Source organism: Pseudophryne corroboree, chromosome 1 (genome assembly GCF_028390025.1).
Source record: "Pseudophryne corroboree isolate aPseCor3 chromosome 1, aPseCor3.hap2, whole genome shotgun sequence".
Taxonomy (NCBI): Eukaryota; Metazoa; Chordata; class Amphibia; order Anura; family Myobatrachidae; genus Pseudophryne; species Pseudophryne corroboree.
Window position 1 is genome coordinate 156,893,836 of NC_086444.1, and position 24,243 is coordinate 156,918,078.

A 24,243-nucleotide genomic window follows, 5' to 3' on the forward strand; every position below is an offset into this window, starting at 1 on the left:
TGTGGTGCCTGCGGCTACTAGAGACTTGGAGGATTCCAAGTTGCTGGACGTAGTCCGGGCCCTGAAACTTTGTTTCCAGGACGGCTAGAGTCAGAAAAACTGACTCGCTATTTATCCTGCATGCACCCAACAAGCTGGGTGCTCCTGCTTCAAAGCAGACTATTGCTCGCTGGATCTGTAGCACGATGTTGGTGAGGAGGCGGAGCAATTGCCTGAAATGGTGATGTCACTCTCTAGGGAGTCGACACCGGAATGGATGGCTTATTTAAGGAATTACGTGATAATGTCAACACGCTGCAAGGTCGGTTGACGACATGAGACGGCCGGCAAACAAATTAGTACCTGTCCAGGCGTCTCAAACACCGTCAGGGGCTGTAAAACGCTCATTTACCTCAGTCGGTAGACACAGACACGGACACTGACTCCAGTGTCGACGGTGAAGAAACAAACGTATTTTCCTTTAGGGCCACACGTTACATGTTAAGGGCAATGAAGGAGGTGTTACATATTTCTGATACTACAAGTACCACAAGAAGGGTATTATGTGGGGTGTGAAAAAACTACCTGTAGTTTTTCCTGAATCAGATAAATTAAATGAAGTGTGTGATGATGCGTGGGTTTCCCCCGATAGAAAATTATTGGCGGTATACCCTTTCCCGCCAGAAGTTAGGGCGCGTTGGGAAACACCCTTTAGGGTGGATAAGGCGCTCACACGCTTATCAAAACAAGTGGCGGTACCGTCCCCAGATAGGGCCGCCCTCAAGGAGCCAGCTGAGAGGCTGGAAAATATCCTAAAAAGGTATATACACACATACTGGTGTTATACTGCGACCAGCGATCGCCTCAGCCTGGATGTGCAGCGCTGGGGTGGCTTGGTCGGATTCCCTGACTGAAAATATTGATACCCTTGACAGGGACAGTATTTTATTGACTATAGAGCATTTAAAGGATGCATTTCTATATATGCGAGATGCACAGAGGGATATTTGCACTCTGGCATCAAGAGTAAGTGCGATGTCCATATCTGCCAGAAGATGTTTATGGACACGACAGTGGTCAGGTGATGCAGATTCCAAACGGCACATGGAAGTATTGCCGTATAAAGGGGAGGAGTTATTTGAGGTCGGTCCATCGGACCTGGTGGCCTCGGCAACAGCTGGAAAATCCACCTTTTTTACCCCAAATCACATCTCAGCAGAAAAAGACACCGTCTTTTCAGCCTCAGTCCTTTCGTCCCCATAAGGGCAAGCGGGCAAAAGGCCAGTCATATCTGCCCAGGGATAGAGGAAAGGGAAGAAGACTGCAGCAGGCAGCCCATTCCCAGGAACAGAAGCCCTCCACAGCTTCTGCCAAGTCCTCAGCATGACGCTGGGGCCGTACAAGCGGACTCAAGTGCGGTGGGGGGTCGTCTCAAGAGTTTCAGCGCGTAGTGGGCTCACTCGCAAGTGGACCCCTGGATCCTACAAGTAGTATCCCAGGGGTACAGACTGGAGATTCGAGACGTCTCCCCCTCGCAGGCTCCTGATGTCTGCTTTACCAACGTCTTCCTCCGACAGGGAGGCAGTATTGGAAACAATTCACAAGCTGTATTCCCAGCAGGTGATAATCAAAGTACCCCTCCTACAACAAGGAAAGGGGTATTATTCCACACTATATTGTGGTACTGAAGCCAGACGGCTCGGTGAGACCTATTCTAAATGGGAAATCTTTGAACACTTACATACAAAGGTTCAAATCAAGATGGAGTCACTCAGAGCAGTGATAGCGAACCAGGAAGAAGGGGACTATATGGTGTCCCTGGACATCAAGGATGCTTACCTCCATGTCCCAAATTGCCCTTCTCACCAAGGGTACCTCAGGTTCGTGGTACGGAACTGTCACTATCAGTTTCAGACGCTGCCGTTTGGATTGTCCACGGCACCCCGGGTCTTTACCAAAGTAATGGCCGAAATGATGATTCTTCTTCAAAGAAAAGGCGTCTTAATTATCCCTTACTTGGACGATCTCCTGATAAGGGCAAGGTCCAGAGAACAGTTGGAAGTCGGAGTAGCACTATCTCAAGTTGTTCTACGACAGCACGGGTGGATTCTAAATATCCAAAATCGCAGCCGTTTCCGACGACACGTCTGCTGTTCCTAGGGATGGTTCTGGACACAGTCCAGAAAAAGGTGTTTCTCCCGGAGGAGAAAGCCAGGGAGTTATCCGAGCTAGTCAGGAACCTCCTAAAACCAGGAAAAGTGTCAGTGCATCATTGCACAAGAGTCCTGGGAAAAATGGTGGCTTATTACGAAGCGATTCCATTCTGCAGATTCCACGCAAGAACTTTTCAGTGGGATCTGCTGGACAAATGGTCCGGATCGCATTTTCAGATGCATCAGCGGATAACCCTATCTCCAAGGACAAGGGTGTCTCTCCTGTGGTGGTTACAGAGTGCTCATCTTCTAGAGGGCCGCAGATTCGGCATTCAGGATTGGATGCTGGTGACCACGGAGGCCAGCCTGAGAGGCTGGGGAGCAGTCACACAGGAAAAAAAAAAAAAAAAATTTCCAGGGAGTGTGATCAAGTCTGGAGATTTTTCTCCACATAAATATACTGGAGCTAAGGGCAATTTACAATGCTCTAAGCTTAGCAAGACCTCTGCTTCAAGGTCAGCCGGTATTGATCCAGTGGGACAACATCACGGCAGTCGCCCACGTAAACAGACAGGGCGGCACAAGAAGCAGGAGGGCAATGGCAGAAACTGCAAGGATTTTTCGCTGGGCGGAAAATCATGTGATAGCACTGTCAGCAGTGTTCATTCCGGGAGTGGACAACTGGGAAGCAGACTTCCTCAGCAGGCACAACCTCCACCCGGGAGAGTGGGGACTTCATCGGGAAGTCTACCACATGATTGTGAACCGTTGGAAAAGACCAAAGGTGGACATGATGGCGTCCCGCCTGAACAAAAAACTGGACAAGTATTGCGCCAGGTCAAAAGACCCTCAGGCAATAGCTGTGGACGTTCTGGTAACACCGTGGGTGTACCAGTCGGTGTATGTCTTCCCTCCTCTGCTTCTCATACCCAAGGTATTGAGAATTATAAGACGTAGAGGAGTAAGAACTATACTCGTGGCTCCGGATTGGCCAAGAAGGACTTGGTACCCGGAACTTCAAGAGATGCTCACAGAGGACTCATGGCCTCTGCCGCTAAGAAGGGACTTGCTTCAGCAAGTACCATGTCTGTTCCAAGACTTACCGCGGCTGCGTTTGACGGCATGGCGGTTGAACGCCGGATCCTAAGGGAAAAAGGCATTCCGGAAGAGGTCATTCCTACCCTGGTCAAAGCCAGGAAGGAGGTGACCGCACAACATTATCACCACATGTGGCGAAAATATGTTGCGTGGTGTGAGGCCAGGAAGGCCCCATGAAGAAATTTCAACTCGGTCGATTCCTGCATTTCCTGCAAACAGGAGTGTCTATGGGCCTCAAATTGGGGTCCATTAAGGTTCAAATTTCGGCCCTGTCGATTTTCTTCCAGAAAGAATTGGCTTCAGTTCCTGAAGTCCAGAAGTTTGTCAAGGGAGTACTGCATATACAACCCCCTTTTGTGCCTCCAGTGGCACTGTGGGATCTCAACGTAGTTCTGGGATTCCTAAAATCACATTGGTTTAAACCGCTCAAATCTGTGGATTTGAAATATCTCACAGGGAAAGTGACCATGCTGTTGGCCCTGGCCTCGGCCAGGCGAGTGTCAGAATTGGCGGCGTTTGTCTCAAAAAAGCCCATATCTGATTGTCCATTCGGACGGGGCAGAGCTGCGGACTCATCCCCAGTTTCTCCCTAAGGTGGTGTCAGTGTTTCACCCGAACCAGCTTATTGTGGTACCTGCGGCTACTAGGGACTTGGAGGACTCCAAGTTGCTAGATGTTGTCAGGGCCCTGAAAATATAGTTTCCAGAACGGCTGGAGTCAGGAAAACTGACTTGCTGTTATCCTGTATGCACCCAACAAACTGGGTGCTCTTGCTTCTAAGCAGACGATTGCTAGTTGGATGTGTAGTACAATTCAGCTTGCACATTCTGTGGCAGGCCTGCCACAGCCAAAATATGTAAATGCCCATTCCACAAGGAAGGTGGGCTCATCTTGGGCGGCTGCCCGAGGGGTCTCGGCTTTACAACTTTGCCGAGCTGATACTTGGTCAGGGGCACACCCTGACTGAGGAGGACCTGGAGTTCTCTCATTCGGTGCTGCAGAGTCATCCGCACTCTCCCGCCCGTTTGGGAGCTTTGGTATAATCCCCATGGTCCTGACGGAGTCCCCAGCATCCACTTAGGACGTCAGAGAAAATAAGAATTTACTTACCGATAATTCTATTTCTCGTAGTCCGTAGTGGATGCTGGGCGCCCATCCCAAGTGCGGATTGTCTGCAATACTTGTACATAGTTATTGTTACAAAAATCGGGTTATTATTGTTGTGAGCCATCTTTTCAGATGCTCCGCTGTTATCATGCTGTTAACTGGGTTCAGATCACAGGTTGTACAGTGTGATTGGTGTGGCTGGTATGAGTCTTACCCGGGATTCAAAATCCTTCCTTATTGTGTACGCTCGTCCGGGCACAGTATCCTAACTGAGGCTTGGAGGAGGGTCATAGGGGGAGGAGCCAGTGCACACCACCTGATCCTAAAGCTTTTACTTTTGTGCCCTGTCTCCTGCGGAGCCGCTAAACCCCATGGTCCTGACGGAGTCCCCAGCATCCACTACGGACTACGAGAAATAGAATTATCGGTAAGTAAATTCTTATTTTTTTCCACCTCGGTGAAAAAATTACACTCTTCGCTATTTTTAGGGCAAATGGGGATTCGCCCTTTTCAGTTGCAGGGCCTAGGCGAAAAATACTGCAATTGAAGGGGGGGAGGGGGGAGGCGTACTCAATAGCTCCTAAATGATTGGAGCTAATTAAATACTCCCCCCTAATTCTGTTATGTTATGTTTCCATTTCTTTCTCTCTACAGAGACACTTTGCTTGCCAAATCAGGTGGTGTCCTTTGAAGCTGTGGTTCTTTTATGTGACAGACCGGTTTTGCCCACTTTTTGCACAAAAAAGTGTAATGGAAGGTAAAGCTCACTTATATTACCAATATCTATATACACTGCTCAAAAAAATAAAGGGAACACTAAAATAACACATCCTAGATCTGAATGAATTAAATATTCTTATTGAACACTTTGTTCTTTACATAGTTGAATGTGCTGACAACAAAATCACACAAAAATTATCAATGGAAATCAAATTAACCCATGGAGGTCTCGATTTGGAGTCACACTCAAAATTAAAGTGCAAAAACACACTACAGGCTGATCCAACTTTCATGTAATGTCCTTAAAACAAGTCAAAATGAGGCTCAGTAGTGTGTGTGGCCTCCACGTGCCTGTATGACCTCCCTACAACCCACACAAGTGGCTCAGGTTGTGCAGCTCATCCAGTATGGCACATCAATGCGAGCTGTGGCAAGAAAGTTTGCTGTGTCTGTCAGCGTAGTGTTCAGAGCATGGAGGCGCTACCAGGAGACAGGCCAGTACATCAGGAGACGTGGAGGAGGCCGTAGGAGGTCAACAACCCAGCAGCAGGACCGCTACCTCCGCCTTTGTGCAAGGAGGAACAGGAGGAGCACTGCCAGAGCCCTGCAAAATGACCTCCAGCAAGCCACGAATGTGCATGTGTCTACTCAAACGATCAGAAACAGACTCCATGAGGGTGGTATGAGGGCCCGACGTCCACAGGTGGGGGTTGTGCTTACAGCCCAACACCGTGCAGGACGTTTGGCATTTGCCAGAGAACACCAAGATTGGCAAATTCGCCACTGGCGCCCTGTGCTCTTCACAGATGAAAGCAGGTTCTCACTGACCACATGTGACAGACGTGACAGAGTCTGGAGATGCCAAGGAGAACGTTCTGCTGCCTGCAACATACTCCGGATGACCAGTTTGGCAGTGGGTCAGTAATGGTGTGGGGTGGCATTTCTTTGGGGGGCCGCACAGCCCTCCATGTGCTCGCTAGAGGTAGCCTGACTGCCATTAGGTACCAAGATGAGATCCTCAGACCCCTTGTGAGACCATATGCTGATGCGGTTGGCCCTGGGTTGATCCTAATGCAAGACAAAGCTAGACCTCATGTGGCTGGAGTGTGTCAGCAGTTCCTGCAAGACGAAGGCATTGATGCTATGGACTGGCCTGCCCATTCCCCGGACCTGAATCCAATTGAGCACATCTGGGACATCGTGTCTCGCTCCGTCCACCAACGCCACGTTGCACCACAGACTGTCCAGGAGTTTGCGGATGCTTTAGTCCAGGTCTGGGAGGAGATCCCTCAGAAGACCATCCGCCACCTTATCAGGAGCATGCCCAGGCGTTGTAGGGAGGTCATACAGGCACGTGTAGGCCACACACACTACTGAGCCTCATTTTGACTTGTTTTAAGGACATTGCATCAAAGTTTGATCAGCCTGTAGTGTGTTTTTCCACTTTAATTTTGTGGGACTCCAAATCCAGACCTCCATGGGTTAATAAATTTGATTTCTCTAACGTCCTAAGTGGATGCTGGGAACTCTGTAAGGACCATGGGGAATAGCGGCTCCGCAGGAGACTGGGCACAACTAAAGAAAGCTTTAGGACTACCTGGTGTGCACTGGCTCCTCCCTCTATGACCCTCCTCCAGACCTCAGTTAGAATTTTGTGCCCGGCCGAGCTGGATGCACACTAGGGGCTCTCCTGAGCTCTTAGAAAGAAAGTAATATTTAGGTTTTTTATTTTCAGTGAGATCTGCTGGCAACAGACTCACTGCTACGAGGGACCTAGGGGAGAGAAGCGAACCTACCTGCTTGCAGCTAGCTTGGGCTTCTAGGCTACTGGACACCATTAGCTCCAGAGGGATCGAACACGGGCCCAGCCTCGGTCGTCTGGTCCCGGAGCCGCGCCGCCGTCCTCCTAGCAGAGCCAGAAGCAAGAAGACGTTCCTGGAAATCGGCGGCAGAAGACTTCGGTCTTCATTAAGGTAGCGCACAGCACTGCAGCTGTGCGCCATTGCTCCCCAGGCACACCACATACTCCGGTCACTGATGGGTGCAGGGCGCTGGGGGGTGCGCCCTGGGCTGCAATATAAGTACCTTACTTGGCAAATTAACACATAATATAGCCTTTAAGACTATATATGTGTAAAATCCCCTGCCATAACTGTATAAAAAAAGCGGGAGAAGCCCGCCGGAAAAGGTGCGGGGCTATCTCCCTCAGCACACTGGCGCCATTTTCCCTCACAGCTCCGCTGGAAGGATCGCTCCCCAGGCTCTCCCCTGCAGTTCCAGACTACATAGGGTAAAAAAAGAGAGGGGGGCACTAAATTTAGGCGCAATCTGTGATATATAAGCAGCTATAAGGGGTAAAATCACTGTGTAGTGTGTATCCCTGTTTTATATAGCGTTCTGGTGTGTGCTGGCATACTCTCTCTCTGTCTCCCCAAAGGGCTTTGTGGGGTCCTGTCCTCAGAGCATTCCCTGTGTGTGTGCGGTGTGTCGGTACGGCTGTGTCGACATGTTTGATAAGGAGGCTTATGTGGAGGCGGAGCAGGTGCCGATAAATGTGATGTCACCCCCTGCGGGGTCGACACCTGAGTGGATGGATATGTGGAAGGAATTACGCGACAGTGTCAACTCCTTACATAAAAGGTTTGACGACATATCAGATGTGGGACAGCCGGCTTCTCAGCCCGTGCCTGCCCAGACGTCTCAAAGGCCATCAGGGGCTCTAAAACGCCCGCTACCTCAGATGGCAGACACAGATGTCGACACAGATACTGACTCCAGTGTCGACGATGATGAGACTAGTGTACATTCCAATAGAGCCACACGTTACATGATTACGGCAATGAAAAATGTGTTGCACATTTCTGATATTACCCCAGGTACCACAAAAAAGGGTATTATGTTTGGGGAGAAAAAACTACCAGTGGTTTTTCCCCCTGCTGATGAATTAAATGAAGTGTGTGAAGAAGCGTGGGCTTCCCCCGATAAGAAACTAGTAATTTCTAAAAAGTTACTAATGGCGTACCCTTTCCCGCCAGAGGATAGGTCACGTTGGGAGACATCCCCTAGGGTAGATAAAGCGCTCACACGCCTGTCAAAGAAGGTGGCACTACCGTCTCCGGACACGGCCGCCCTAAAGGAGCCTGCTGATAGGAAGCAGGAGGCTATCCTGAAGTCTGTTTATACGCACTCAGGTATTATACTGAGACCAGCTATTGCTTCAGCATGGATGTGCAGTGCTGCAGCTGCGTGGTCAGATTCCCTGTCAGAAAATATTGATACCTTAGACAGGGACACTATATTGCTAACCATAGAGCATATTAAAGACGCAGTCTTATACATGAGAGATGCACAGAGGGATATTTGCCGGCTGGCATCTAAAATAAGTGCAATGTCCATTTCTGCCAGGAGGGGTTTATGGACTCGGCAGTGGACAGGGGATGCAGATTCTAAAAGGCACATGGAAGTTTTGCCTTACAAGGGTGAGGAGTTGTTTGGGGATGGTCTCTCGGACCTCGTTTCCACAGCGACAGCTGGGAAGTCAGCATTTTTACCCCATGTTCCCTCACAGCCAAAGAAAGCACCGTATTATCAGGTACAGTCCTCTCTGCCCCAGAAAGGCAATCGGGTTAAAGGCGCGTCCTTTCTGCCCAGAGGCAGAGGTAGAGGAAAAAAGCTGCAGCATACAGCCAGTTCCCAGGAACAAAAGCCCTCCCCCGCTTCCTCTAAGTCCACCGCATGACGCTGGGGCTCCACAGGCGGAGCCAGGTACGGTGGGGGCCCGTCTCAAGAACTTCAGCGACCAGTGGGCTCGCTCACGGGTGGATCCCTGGATTCTACAAGTAGTATCTCAGGGGTACAAGCTGGAATTCGAGATGTCTCCCCCTCGCCGTTTCCTCAAATCTGCCTTGCCAACAGCTTCCCCGGACAGGGAGGCAGTGCTGGAGGCAATTCACAAGCTGTATTCGCAGCAGGTGATAGTCAAGGTACCCCTCCTTCAACAAGGAAGGGGTTACTATTCCACAATGTTTGTGGTACCGAAACCGGACGGTTCGGTGAGACCCATTTTAAATTTGAAATCCTTGAACACCTATATAAAAAGGTTCAAGTTCAAGATGGAATCGCTCAGGGCGGTTATTTCAAGCCTGGAGGAAGGGGATTACATGGTATCACTGGCCATCAAGGATGCTTACCTGCATGTCCCCATTTACCTTCCTCACCAGGAGTACCTCAGATTTGTGGTACAGGACTGTCATTACCAATTACAGACGTTGCCGTTTGGTCTGTCCACGGCACCGAGGGTATTTACCAAGGTAATGGCCGAAATGATGATACTCCTTCGAAAAAAGGGAGTTTTAATTATCCCATACTTGGACGATCTCCTTATAAAGGCGAGGTCCAGGGAGCAGTTGTTGGTCGGGGTAGCACTATCTCAGGAGGTGCTACAACAGCACGGTTGGGTTCTGAATATTCCAAAGTCACAGCTGGTTCCTACGACGCATCTACTGTTTCTGGGGATGGTTCTGGACACAGACCAGAAAAGGGTGTTTCTCCCGGAGGAGAAAGCCAAGGAGTTGTCGTCTCTAGTCAGAGATCTCCTGAAACCAAAACAGGTCTCGGTGCATCACTGCACCATTGCCTACGAAGCAATTCCATTCGGCAGGTTCCATGCAAGAATCTTTCAGTGGGATCTGTTGGACAAGTGGTCCGGATCCCATCTTCAGATGCATCGGCTGATAACCCTGTCTCCAAGGACCAGGGTGTCTCTGCTGTGGTGGCTGCAGAGTGCTCATCTTCTAGAGGGCCGCAGATTCGGCATACAGGACTGGGTCCTGGTGACCACGGATGCCAGCCTTCGAGACTGGGGGGCAGTCACACACGGAAGAAACTTCCAAGGGCTATGGTCAAGCCAGGAGATTTCCCTACACATAAATATTCTGGAACTAAGGGCCATCTACAATGCCCTAAGTCAGGCAAGACCCCTGCTTCAAAACCAGCCGGTACTGATCCAGTCAGACAACATCACGGTGGTGTCAAAGTCAGAAAAATGTCTCTATGCACGTTGCCATATTTGCACCGCACACTGGTCCGCGCTGCGCATGCGTACGCTCTCCCGTGAAGGCGCATACCCGCAATAGCGTGCACCCGCGGGCGCACGGTATGCGTATTTACGGTAGAGTTTATGTAGTCGTAGCGTGCGACTCCTTCGTTACATATTTTCACAATTAATGTAGTTTGTAGATCATGGTCCCTTTGATAGTTTCTGAAAGTTTGGTTAATATAGAATGTCCCTGAGCTGAGGAATCCCTCTTTGTATTGTAGGAAGGGTCTAACAGGAGTCATGCAGCAGTGTTTGGTACCCATCGGAAGAGTATTTAATTAGCAATATTCCGGTGTTGGTTTGGAGCGTATTAATCGCTCGTGCGAATAGTTATGGACATAAGAAGTTTATGTCCATTTCTATTATTTACTCATACTCAGGTATGCGGCGGGAAACCTAGTTTCCCACCCACCTGAGCTGTTTGAAATCGTCACAGCCCACCTGTATGAATCAACCTATGACCTTTTGTTATGATACAGGGCCGAATTCCGACGTCCAATGGACAATGGGATTGTAGGGACTATGAGATTGCATTGTGTGTGGGGCATAAATAGGCAGGCCGACCATATCCAAACTCACTCTCTCATCAACGGTTTTCTGCTGATAACCGGGAGCTGGATATCGAGGCGCATGCGATCATACCCTTTGTGCGTAAGTTTCTCTCCGTAATCATTGTCTTACTGTGAGCCAATTTCTCTCATCTCTCTCCATTTCTTCTCTCTCTCCATTCTCTTTCCTCTCACATCTCCCCTAGACTAGTATTGTATTGTATTGTATTAGATCAGCATAGTATTGTATTAGATAGTATTGTATTTTGGTTAGGAAGTCTCTGTTATATTGTAGTGTATTATTTGTACTGTGATTCTTTTTGCAAGTATAATAGTTATAATACAGATAATAGGCTTTGGACCCTAAACAGGTATCTGTGTATTTTCTCATAGTGTTAAGTGTTCACTTGAGCGTCGGTGACGCTCAAGCAGCTTTGTAGTTAGTCAGGTTACACAAGGTTGCACTTACACCCTGTATTCACATTAAGGTATTCTGTGTATTACATCGATAAAAGGTTTAGACATAAAGGTATAGCGTTGTGAGCGTCTGCGCCGCTGGTGACCTCCTCGTGGTCTCGAGCGTATGCTACGCCATAGCGAATCATTACTCTAGTCATAGCCAATAACGTGCTGTCCTGTGATCTCTGGGCCGTGAGCGAACGTGACGCTTGAGCGTCTCGCCTACGGCTGAGCGATCGTTACGCAACTAGTGTACCCATACGGTACTTCTTAAGTAAACAGCGTACAGTGTTCTTAGACTTCATAAAGGGTTGTTTATACGACAAAAGAATTTAGCATTGTCAATTGGGGGCTCGTCCTGTCCTTCTCATATCTGCACTAGGTAGATCAGCAGACATTATCCCCCAGCAAAGGGTGGGAGGTTGTCTCGCAGTGCTGACGGGATAAGCGTCTGCTTCGCTTAGATAAAGAGTGCTGAAGGAATCCGGGAACCGGAAGTAAGAACAAAACGCTTGTGTCTTTTAAAACTGTTTATTTCTCTTCTGTCTTGCGTATACACGCACGCATACATATATATCTGCATTTCTTTTTCAATTTCGTATATCACTATTCCTGTTTGCCAATTTTTATAGTTGATAGAAAGTGCTAAAAGAGATTTGCTGTTATTTCATAGTAGAGGTAATCGTTAAAGTATAGACCAACACATGGCTTGTCTGGGAGATAAGGCAGTCAGTGTGGTGTGCGGTAGATGATCAGGGATCATCTACATTGATAAAGGTAGAAATTGTGTTACGGTGGATCTTTGTTTTGCGTACACGTGTCGCTAACAAAGACTAGCGTACGCAATCCAAAGGCAGACGCACGCAGCGTTCATTACGCAACGTAGCGTCCGGTTACGCCCACGTAGCTCAAGTCACGAAAAGTTGGATTTTAGCGCAAAGGCGATAAATAACGCACAGCGGTAGATAACGCGACGCGGTAAATAACGCAAATCTATTTTTGGAAAAATCTGAAATTTAGTTTAACAGATCCTGCTCCTAATTGGTAACACAGCTGGGCTGAAGAAAATTTCTGCGCAGAAATAGATATAGAAACAAAGTGTACATGTGTTGAGTGAGTGTGTTTTTATCACATAAGTTTATATAACTTAGAGGTTGAACCAAAAGGAAAGTCGGGTACTCGTCAAGGAACATACGTGTAAGTGACATATACGGTGGCTAGGGAGGCATCCCTGGTTAAATAATATTTGAGCATTAGAGTATAGCGGATCATAAGATAACAGACCAGGAGGTCATAAGGTAACAGACCAGGAGGTCATAAGGTAACAGGTAAAATGACAAAGAGGTCCGCTATAAAGGTACAAGAGGCACAACGCCAGGGGTGTTGGTGCAGAACCCATATAGGCCATAAGCTCTTGCTGAAGGAATCGCGGCCGGAAACATCGATTCCATTGATCTTTCAGTACATGACAAGTAGTGCTTATGTACTGAACGATTGTACCGCACGTAATTGTGTGCAGTAGTTAGTAATCTGACCTAATACCATTAGAGTAAAGTGGTCACAAACGCTATTTGTACATTCTGACGTGATTTGTGTAATTTTTTATTTTTGGAAGGGAAGTTCGCTGGTCACTCAGGAACTATCTAACAACCCCACGTTTACTGGAAAGAGTAAGTGTCCTGCGGGTAACCCTCATATGTTCCAGTAAACAGAAGGTTCCATAGGGGCCCTGTATCGAGTACGCCAGCACCATATCGGTGTGATCAGGTCGTATTGGTCGAGGTGGGCGAGTGAGTGGGGTACTCGGTAAACCGCCACCGCCGGCCTATCTTGAATAATTTGGTTTGCTGTAAGGGTTCGCTGAAGACCGTGATAAAGATCACAGGAGTAGTAAGCAACACCTGCAGATTATGGGGGCCAATTGTTCAGGTAGGGGGCGATCAACCTTGGTTCGGGTTGATTCAGAGAACCGACCCGTCGGGTCGGCAAGGTACATCATGTGTGAAAAATACGGAAGTCACACAGAATCTTTATGTGATGAATGGGAGAGAATGACTGTACAAGACAGGGACAAATTCCCAAGAATAGGTAGCTTCAGTCCAGAAGTGTTACAAAATTTAAGGAGGAGGATATGTCTCATAAAATCAACAAAGAGACGAATTCAGCATCATGATTATTTACAGTTGTGGCAGCAGGAAGGTGAGATACAGAGAGGTTTGGCTCTGGCGGCAGGATCTGGGGCAGTCAGGAAGCTGATAGCCACAGCCCCTCCTCCACCATACATTGCAGGAGAGAAATTGATTGCGGAGAGAAACGCACTGGGTTGTAAAACACAAACTCTTAGTAACCCTGTAAATGTTAATGATGTTAACCAAGTAACCCATGCGATTATTAACCCGTGCAAGTTGTACCCTGTTTTGAACCTTCCTCAGGAGTGTGATCAAGAAGACGATTCGGCAACAATTTCAGCGCTCTCTCTAGCGGCCACCATATCAGAAACCACAGTAGGAACTGCTCCACACACGAGATTAGTGAAGGCCCCTAGCGGAGGGATAGGTGAGGTCGTGTCAACGGGTAAGTACGGCACCATGCATTATACTGAAACAATTTCACCACAAGCTGTAGAATCTACACAGAATGAGGTTGTTAGAATTAATCCAGTTAAGGTGATAGTAGTTCCCAATGGGAAAACAGATGCATCAGGAGCCACACCCGTTAGGAACATTGCCATGTATTGCCCGTTTACTAGAATGGAATTAAGGACCATAGTGTCTGAATTCCCAGACCCCAGAAAAGATTTAGTTGCAAGCCAAAAATACATCAGGGATCTAGGAAACACTTTAGAGCCCAATAATAAGGATTGGCAGATAGTACTAAGAGCTTGCTTACCTCCCAATGTCGACTCAGTTCAATTCTTGACTGATTGTGGACTAGATAAAGATGTACCGCTTACAGATGTGTACGACAAAGATAATGTAAAAAGGATAAATTTACAACTAAAAGAGTATTTCCCAGCCATTGTTAAATGGAATAAAATATTTTCCATTAAGCAAAAGGAGTCCGAAACGGCAACAGAATATTTCCACCGGGCACTATTAGAAATGGCAAAATACACTGGTATAGAAGATATTAGGACCAACCCAAACCATCAAGAAGTAGCAGTATCTGTACTGATGGATGGTTTAAAGGAAACATTAAAGGCTAGGGTACAGACCACGCAACCATGTTGGCGAGGTCTGTCGGTGTCCACTTTGAGAGAGGCTGCTATTGATCACGACAGAAACATCACTAGACACAGGGAGTCGCAAAGTGATAAGCTGATGTCAGTAAGTATACAGGCGCTGACCACAAGGCAGCCTGCGTATGTACCATCGAATCCTGTAAGTAAATCAACTGTAATAACTTGTTATTCCTGTAACAGACCGGGACACTATGCACGAGAATGTAGAACAAAGAGTGTACAAAGATCTTTTCAACCCCCTAGACAACGACACGACAAACGACATTGGGAGCAGGGTCCACAGAGGCGGAGTTTTGAGCCACATACAGGGGAAACAAAAAGATATCCCCCGAACAGAGACTGGCATGCCTCTGGTAGTTCCCAGCTAACCCCCCCACAAGTAGTCGCTGCCAGCGGGATTCAGGGAGGTCAGCATACCCACTAGGGGTGTGGCCATACCTGTAATCTGCAGCCAGTGAAATTGATTGCCAGTCTCGGAAGCGAACCAGAGATTGCAATCAATGTAGCTGGTAAAACTTTAAACTTTCTTGTAGACACAGGGGCGGCCAAGTCAGTGATAAATTCGACAGTGGGCATGAGAACCACTGGTAGGACAATTCCAGCCATGGGAGTAACAGGAGTAGTCCAGCACTACCCTGTTAGCAAACCAGCCGAGATTACAATAGGGCCTTTGCATACCAAGCATTCCTTTTTGCTGGCTGCATCTGCACCAACTAATCTCCTGGGTAGAGACTTACTATGTAAAATGGGTTGCGTCATTTATTGTACTCCTGAAGGTGTATTCTTGGACATTCCTGAGAATCACGCTCAGGAGGTACGAGACATGTTAGACTCCCCATCAAAATTAATGTCACATTCCATTATGACAAATAGGAATCCATCCCAAGTAGAAGAGATGACATCTCAGATACCAGAGTCACTTTGGACAAAAGATGGACAGGACACTGGATTAATGGCAAACGTAGCTCCAGTAGTTGTACAAGTAAAAGATGGTAGGATAGCTCCAAAAATCCCACAGTATCCTCTGAAGCCAGAGGTGGAGTTAGGAGTTTTCCCAGTAATAGAACGCTTGCTGCAACAGGGCATTCTGGTAAGAACGTCCAGCACAGCCAATAGTCCCATCTTCCCTGTTAAAAAGAGTGGGGGGAGGGGTTACAGGCTAGTGCAGGATCTAAGGGGGATTAACAAAATAGTTGAGAGTCAGTTCCCCGTAGTGCCTAATCCAGCTGTCATCCTAATGCAAATTCCTCCCACTGCCAAATTTTTCACTGTTATTGACCTCTGCTCCGCATTCTTTTCGGTACCTCTGCACCCTGACAGCCAATATTTGTTTGCTTTTACATACAGAGGAGTCCAATACACGTGGACTCGGTTACCCCAAGGTTTCATAGATAGTCCAAGTATATTTTCTCAGGCTTTGCATGATTGTTTACAGTCTTTCCAACCGGAGAGTGGATCAGTATTGATACAGTACGTGGACGATTTACTGCTGTGTTCAGATTCACTGGAAGCCTCTCTGAAGGATACGAAACAGCTCCTGTTTCATCTTTCAGACACAGGTCACAAGGTTTCCAAAGACAAGTTACAATTATGCCAGACTAAGGTAAAATATTTGGGACACTGTCTAACACAAGGACTGAGACACCTGACCGCTGATAGAATCCAAGCCATTAGAGACATGACACTGCCACAAACCCAGCAACAGATCAGGACGTTTTTAGGAATGTGTGGGTATTGCCGTAATTGGATCCCAGGGTTTTCCATATTGGCGCTACCTTTGCAGGAAATGGTCTCTTCAAACAAACCTGATCGGATTTCGCATACAGACGAATCCGAAACAGCATTTGAGAGACTTAAGCAATGCCTAACGCAGGCACCAGCACTAGGTATGCCAGACTATGGGAAACCCTTTGAACTATACGGAACAGAAAGTGCTGGGTGCGCAGCAGGTGTACTAACCCAAAAACACGGTGACGCCAGCAGGCCAGTTGCATACTACAGCGCTCAGCTAGATACGGTAGCGCGATCCCTCCCCACATGCTTGCGAAGCGTTGCTGCGATAGCATTGCTAGTGACAAAAAGCGAAGATGTCGTGCTAGGCCACAACCTCACAATCCATACACCACATGCGGTATCTGCCTTATTGAATTCTGCCCAAACCAGACACGTCTCATCAGCAAGGTTTACAAGATGGGAATTGGCATTAATGGCCCCAGTAAACATCACCATAAGGAGATGCAGCGCATTAAATCCTGCAACATTTCTCCCAGGTGTGCCTGGTCAGACACAAAGGGTGGAAGGTGAGAGTGATGGGGAAGGAGGATTTAATGCAAAGGAAGATACACATGATTGTATGGAATATTTGACCCAAAATTTTACCGCAAGGCCTGACATCAGTGACAATCCACTGGAAGATGCAGAACTCACGTTCTACACTGACGGTAGTTGTCATAGACAGTCAGACTCGGGAGACTTGTGTACTGGATACGCAGTCGTAGATGACCAAGACACCATAGAAGCGGAACCGTTAGGTCCACCTCACTCAGCCCAGGTTGCTGAACTGGTCGCCCTAACCAGAGCATGTGAATTGGCTAAGGGCAAGTCAGCCAATATCTACACCGATTCTAGATACGCCTTCGGGGTAGTACATGATTTCGGAGCCCTATGGCGCCTCAGAAATTTCATGACGGCAGCTGGTACACCGATAGCGCATGCAGCTCACATAAAAAGGCTTCTAACAGCGATACAGGAACCCGACAGAGTGGCTGTTATCAAATGTAAAGCACATACATATAGTCAAGACCCAGTGTCACTTGGTAACAGCCGAGCAGACGAAGCCGCAAAGCTTGCAGCTGCTACCCCCATACAGACAGACACCACACAACTGATGGTATTTCATACCATCAACACACAAAAGTTGTGTGAGATGCAGAATTTGTGTTCCACACAGGAAAGAGCAATCTGGAAGGCAAAGGGATATGGCCAGGAGTCCTCAGGGCTCTGGACGGATGGACATGGTAAACCAGTGGCCCCCAGAGCATATCTTCCATGTCTGGCTGAAGCAGCTCACGGGCTGACTCATCTAGGCAAGGAGGGAATGTGCAAATTGGTAAGAGCATACTGGTGCGCCCCAGGATTCTCCTCTCATGCGAGTAAAAGAGCAATGTCATGCCTTACCTGTCTGAGAAAGAATATTGGAAAGGCAATACCTACAGAACCATCCCATATCCCACCTGCCGGCGGCCCTTTCCAGGTAATACAAATTGACTTCATTCAATTACCCCCATATCGAAATTTGAAATATGTACTTGTTTGTATAGATGTTTTCTCGAATTGGGTCGAAGCATTTCCAGCAGCTACAAATACCGCTATGTTTACAGCTAAGAAAATTGTGCAGGAATTTGTATGTAGATATGGTATCCCTAGAATCATTGAAAGTGATAGGGGTACCCATTTTACAGGTGATGTCTTTCAAGGAATGTGTAAATTAATGGGTATTGATAGCAAGCTGCACACTCCGTACCGTCCACAGGCGAGTGCGAAGGTCGAAAGAGTGAACAGCACTATTAAAAATAAATTGAGTAAAGTAATGGCAGAGACAGGATTGACGTGGCCAGAAGCTTTACCCATTGTTTTGTATAGCATCAGAACCACTCCCAGGTCCCCTCTTAATCTGTCCCCTTTTGAAATCTTGTTTGGTCGACAACCGCATGTCATGATTAACCCTCAGGATGATTTGAAATGTAACAATGAAGTAACTGTAAAGTACTTAATTAACATGAGTAAACAGTTAAGGAATCAAAATGGTAATCTGAAGTTGGTGATTCCTGATTTACCAGATAGTAATTGTCATGACATTGAACCTGGGGATTATGTAATGATACGAAATTTTCTACGCTCAGGTTGTCTTATTGATAGATGGGAAGGACCATACCAGGTCTTATTGACTAGCACCACAGCATTGAAGGTTGCTGAGAGAGAGACTTGGGTCCATTCATCCCACTGCAAAAAGGTTGCTGATCCAGAGAAGTCCCGTGATAAGGAACAGACGGTAGAGGTTGTATCACTGGAGTGTCTGTTCCAGGAGGACTGAGGCGGCACCTGAGCCTTGAAGACCGAAAGCAGCTGTCGACTCCCCTCTCCCTTTTATTGTTTTCCTCCACTTCCCATCCCCTCTCCCTTAAAATTTCTTTTTCCCCCTTCTCATTCTTCTCCATTTCCTCCTCAAAGATGGACTTGCCCCAAGAGACTGTGATTCGGATTTTGATGTTGACCATGATGTTGACCAGAGCAGTCTGTTCCGGCGAGAGTACCATAGAGGTCGAGAGAGGTTCTGGAATGGGTTCCGATTATGATGATGGAGGCGTAGTTTTCCAAGATCAACCAAACCAACAAGCAAAGGCGAGTATCAGAAAACGATCCGATAGCATTGATCATAGAAGAAATTGTGACGGATTGTTAGCTGAAGAAAACTGTATCTGTAGGCTCTGTGATAATCTGGTTGAAGATGGATGCATAAAGAAATGCCAATCCAGTTTTAATATCCATATGGACCGGCATCCATTGAGTGACTATCACTCCTTAGTGGGTAACGTATTAAACCAAACGGATTGCTGGGTATGCTCTCAAGTACCTCAGGGTCATAGCAAATCAGGGCTAGTGCCATTTCCTTTAACGTTAGGGGAGGTACTTGAGCTAAGTGGTGGGAGACCGGTGGACCGGAGGTTTAATATCTCCAGCCCTCCTAGTTTGAAGCTCCACCAATACCATGTGGATAGGTCCCTCTTATGTTTCAACATCTCCAATCCCAGAAAACCGGGAAATTGGGAAGTGTCGTGGAGCAATTTAACCATGACCTTTTCACACAGAGCAGATAGAATGCCTACAGATACAGAGCTTGTACGCCACATAGCCAGTAGAGGAAAATCATTTCGGTATCGATATACCTTAGGAAATAGGATTACTAGAGTTGGAGAGGTATCACCAGGATACTGTGCACATATCGTACAAACTGATACGTGCATTAAGCAGATGGAAGAATTAGGGTCAGGAGATTTCACCTGGAAGGTTTGTAACATGGTAATGTCCTTCTCCGTCCCATATGTTCTCCCCGATGACGCATATTTCATATGCGGGAGAAAGGCGTACAAGTGGCTTGCCCCAAACTCTGAAGGATTGTGTTATATTGGAAAAGTATTGCCTGAAGTGATGACTGTTACACATGACAAAATGAAGGACATACACCGTGGTGCCCAAGCTCCTTATACTCACACTCATTACGAGCACCGAGTTAAAAGACAACTGTCAGAAAGGTTAGAGCATCCGGCCTCTGATCTTCTCCATGAATCCACCGGGATTCAGGTTCTGGTAGCGTTAGATTTCACTCGCACCGCTCGAGGAGTGATGAATTATAGATACATTTCCGCACTCGCCAATTTGTTAGATAATATCACTGAAATGTATGATGACACGTTTAGATACACTGGAAGAGAACTTCAAGCTTACAAAACAGAACTAGTACAGCATAGGATGGTTCTTAATTATCTTACAGCAGTAACAGGCGGATATTGTGTTACATTGGCAACACAGTACGGCATAAAGTGTTGCACGTATATCACAAATAGCACCGAGGATCCGGTAGAGGTCATAGACCAAAAGATGGACGATATTCTCCAATTGAAGTGGGAATTTCGTCGAAAACACGATCTCACCCTTGCTGCTGTAGGTAATGAGCTGACTGGTTGGGTGTCATGGTTGAACCCGCGAAATTGGTTCTCCGGTTTGGGAGACTGGGCTCAAGGAGTCATAATGGATGTTGGAAAGTTTCTACTATGTATCTTGGGTGTCGTTATATCGATTGGATTGATATTTAGATGCGGGCAGGCTTTAATGAGGTGCAAACAAAGTACAAAAGTGATGAGCTTGAGGAGCGAGGAAACTGTAATTAACCTGGATTTGATTTATGACCCAATGATAGAAACCAGAATGTGATGAAAATGCGATTATACGGTCCGTTTCTTTCACCTGTTTTTCTGCTTTTCTCCAAGATACAAAGACCCCCTTGGACGAGGAAGTTGACGAGACGCTATACAGACAACAGACAAGCACCAAAGATGAAGTTTTGACAACCTATGATATGGACACTTGATGAACTTTGCCATGGATCCCCAGTTTCCCTAGTATTTTAAACTCACGCTAGCCCAACATTTTTTTTGTAAATCTGATGGCACTGACAAAGCTATTTGCTCATGCCCAAGGAGCAATACAGCGCAAAGAAGACGACTCTCAACAGATACCGAACACAACTTCAACGACAGATGTACATTTCCCTGACATAGAATATCATTGCATTTTCCATAAGTGTTCTTTATCTTCATCTCTACAACCCTCAGGTAATGACACACATAGTCGATAGGGAATACAGGCACAGATATCAGCAACCACATACCTCCCCCATTCATGTATCATCAACTAAAATGTGCATCCCTATTTTGTTACAACTGAAAGCCGAAATGAGCTCGGTAGAGTTTGACAGCCCATCCACAGACCCTTAGTACGGGATAAGAAGGAATTCAAATGTATACTTCGCAATACCTCGAAGCTTGATTTACCACACGTACGGCACGATGATACATGACCCTCCAAACATGGACTCATACACACATGCTTCTGCTTTCTCACTAGGTCATACCCTCTTCACACCTACTCCACTCTTCTTCCTTACCCCACCATAGAAATCAAGTAACCCCTGACTTGCATTTTTCTCCTTTTGAAATGTTTTAGAAGGTGGCAGTTATTATTGACTGCCAAAGGGTGGACTGTCAAAGTCAGAAAAATGTCTCTATGCACGTTGCCATATTTGCACCGCACACTGGTCCGCGCTGCGCATGCGTACGCTCTCCCGTGAAGGCGCATACCCGCAATAGCGTGCACCCGCGGGCGCACGGTATGCGTATTTACGGTAGAGTTTATGTAGTCGTAGCGTGCGACTCCTTCGTTACATATTTTCACAATTAATGTAGTTTGTAGATCATGGTCCCTTTGATAGTTTCTGAAAGTTTGGTTAATATAGAATGTCCCTGAGCTGAGGAATCCCTCTTTGTATTGTAGGAAGGGTCTAACAGGAGTCATGCAGCAGTGTTTGGTACCCATCGGAAGAGTATTTAATTAGCAATATTCCGGTGTTGGTTTGGAGCGTATTAATCGCTCGTGCGAATAGTTATGGACATAAGAAGTTTATGTCCATTTCTATTATTTACTCATACTCAGGTATGCGGCGGGAAACCTAGTTTCCCACCCACCTGAGCTGTTTGAAATCGTCACAGCCCACCTGTATGAATCAACCTATGACCTTTTGTTATGATACAGGGCCGAATTCCGACGTCCAATGGACAATGGGATTGTAGGGACTATGAGATTGCATTGTGTGTGGGGCATAAATAGGCAGGCCGACCATATCCAAACTCACTCTCTCATCAACGGTTTTCTGCTGATAACCGGGAGCTGGATATCGAGGCGCATGCGATCATACCCTTTGTGCGTAAGTTTCTCTCCGTAATCATTGTCTTACTGTGAGCCAATTTCTCTCATCTCTCTCCATTTCTTCTCTCTCTCCATTCTCTTTCCTCTCACATCTCCCCTAGACTAGTATTGTATTGTATTGTATTAGATCAGCATAGTATTGTATTAGATAGTATTGTATTTTGGTTAGGAAGTCTCTGTTATATTGTAGTGTATTATTTGTACTGTGATTCTTTTTGCAAGTATAATAGTTATAATACAGATAATAGGCTTTGGACCCTAAACAGGTATCTGTGTATTTTCTCATAGTGTTAAGTGTTCACTTGAGCGTCGGTGACGCTCAAGCAGCTTTGTAGTTAGTCAGGTTACACAAGGTTGCACTTACACCCTGTATTCACATTAAGGTATTCTGTGTATTACATCGATAAAAGGTTTAGACATAAAGGTATAGCGTTGTGAGCGTCTGCGCCGCTGGTGACCTCCTCGTGGTCTCGAGCGTATGCTACGCCATAGCGAATCATTACTCTAGTCATAGCCAATAACGTGCTGTCCTGTGATCTCTGGGCCGTGAGCGAACGTGACGCTTGAGCGTCTCGCCTACGGCTGAGCGATCGTTACGCAACTAGTGTACCCATACGGTACTTCTTAAGTAAACAGCGTACAGTGTTCTTAGACTTCATAAAGGGTTGTTTATACGACAAAAGAATTTAGCATTGTCAGTGGTCGCCCATGTAAACCGACAGGGTGGCACGAGAAGCAGGACGGCGATGGCAGAAGCCACAAGGATTCTCCGATGGGCGGAAAATCACGTGTTAGCACTGTCAGCAGTGTTCATTCCGGGAGTGGACAACTGGGAAGCAAACTTCCTCAGCAGGCACGACCTCCACCCGGGAGAGTGGGGACTTCATCCAGAAGTCTTTCAGCTGATTGTAAATCGCTGGGAACGGCCACAGGTGGACATGATGGCGTCCCGCCTCAACAAAAAGCTAGAAAGATATTGCGCCAGGTCGAGAGACCCTCTGGCAATAGCTGTGGACGCTCTAGTGACACCGTGGGTGTACCAGTCGGTTTATGTGTTCCCTCCTCTTCCTCTCATACCCAAGGTACTGAGGATAATAAGACGAAGAGGAGTAAGAACTATATACTCATTGTTCCGGATTGGCCAAGAAGAGCTTGGTACCCAGAACTTCAAGAAATGATCTCAGAGGACCCATGGCCTCTGCCGCTTAGACAGGACCTGCTGCAGCAGGGGCCCTGTCTGTTCCAAGACTTACCGCGGCTGCGTTTGACGGCATGGCGGTTGAACGCCGGATCCTGAAGGAAAAGGGCATTCCGGAGGAAGTCATCCCTACGCTGATTAAAGCTAGGAAAGAAGTGACTGCAAACCATTATCACCGCATATGACGAAAATATGTTGCGTGGTGTGAGGCCAGGAAGGCCCCAACGGAGGAATTTCAGCTGGGCCGTTTTCTGCACTTCCTACAGTCGGGTGACTATGGGCCTAAAATTGGGTTCCATTAAGGTCCAGATTTCGGCTCTATCGATTTTCTTCCAGAAAGAACTGGCTACACTACCTGAAGTTCAGACATTTGTTAAGGGAGTGCTGCATATTCAGCCCCCTTTTGTGCCCCCAGTGGCACCTTGGGATCTCAACGTGGTGTTGAATTTCCTAAAGTCACATTGGTTTGAACCACTTAAAACCGTGGATTTAAAATATCTCACGTGGAAAGTGGTCATGCTGTTGGCCTTGGCTTCGGCCAGGCGTGTGTCAGAATTGGCGGCTTTATCATGTAAAAGCCCTTATCTGATTTTCCATATGGATAGGGCGGAATTGAGGACTCGTCCCCAATTTCTCCCAAAGGTGGCTTCAGCTTTTCATTTGAACCAGCCTATTGTGGTGCCTGCGGCTACTCGTGACTTGGAGGATTCCAAGTTGCTGGACGTAGTCCGGGCCCTAAAAATCTGTTTCCAGGACAGCTGGAGTCAGAAAGACTGACTCGCTATTTATCCTGCATGCACCCAACAAGTTGGGTGCGCCTGCTTCAAAGCAGACTATTGCTCGCTGGATCTGTAGCACGATTCAACTTGCACATTCTGCGGCTGGACTGCCGCATCCTAAATCTGTAAAAGCCCATTCCACGAGGAAGGTGGGCTCTTCTTGGGCGGCTGCCCGAGGGGTCTCAGCTTTACAACTTTGCCGAGCAGCTACTTGGTCGGGGTCAAACACATTTGCTAAATTCTACAAGTTTGATACCCTGGCTGAGGAGGACCTAGAGTTCGCTCATTCGGTGCTGCAGAGTCATCCGCACTCTCCCGCCC

The 24,243-nt window shown here is 47.1% G+C and overlaps 1 protein-coding gene across 1 annotated transcript in view; it reads left to right on the top strand.

Moving 5' to 3' along the window:
• Positions 1 to 24,243, top strand: part of LOC135058152 (E3 ubiquitin/ISG15 ligase TRIM25-like) — a 48,119-nt gene that overhangs the window by 18,455 nt on the left and 5,421 nt on the right. The window contains exon 2 of the mRNA XM_063963735.1: positions 4,992 to 5,094. Within this exon, the coding sequence (XP_063819805.1) occupies positions 5,088 to 5,094 (7 nt within the window). The 5' untranslated portion in view covers positions 4,992 to 5,087. The remainder of the gene's footprint in view (positions 1 to 4,991; positions 5,095 to 24,243) is intronic.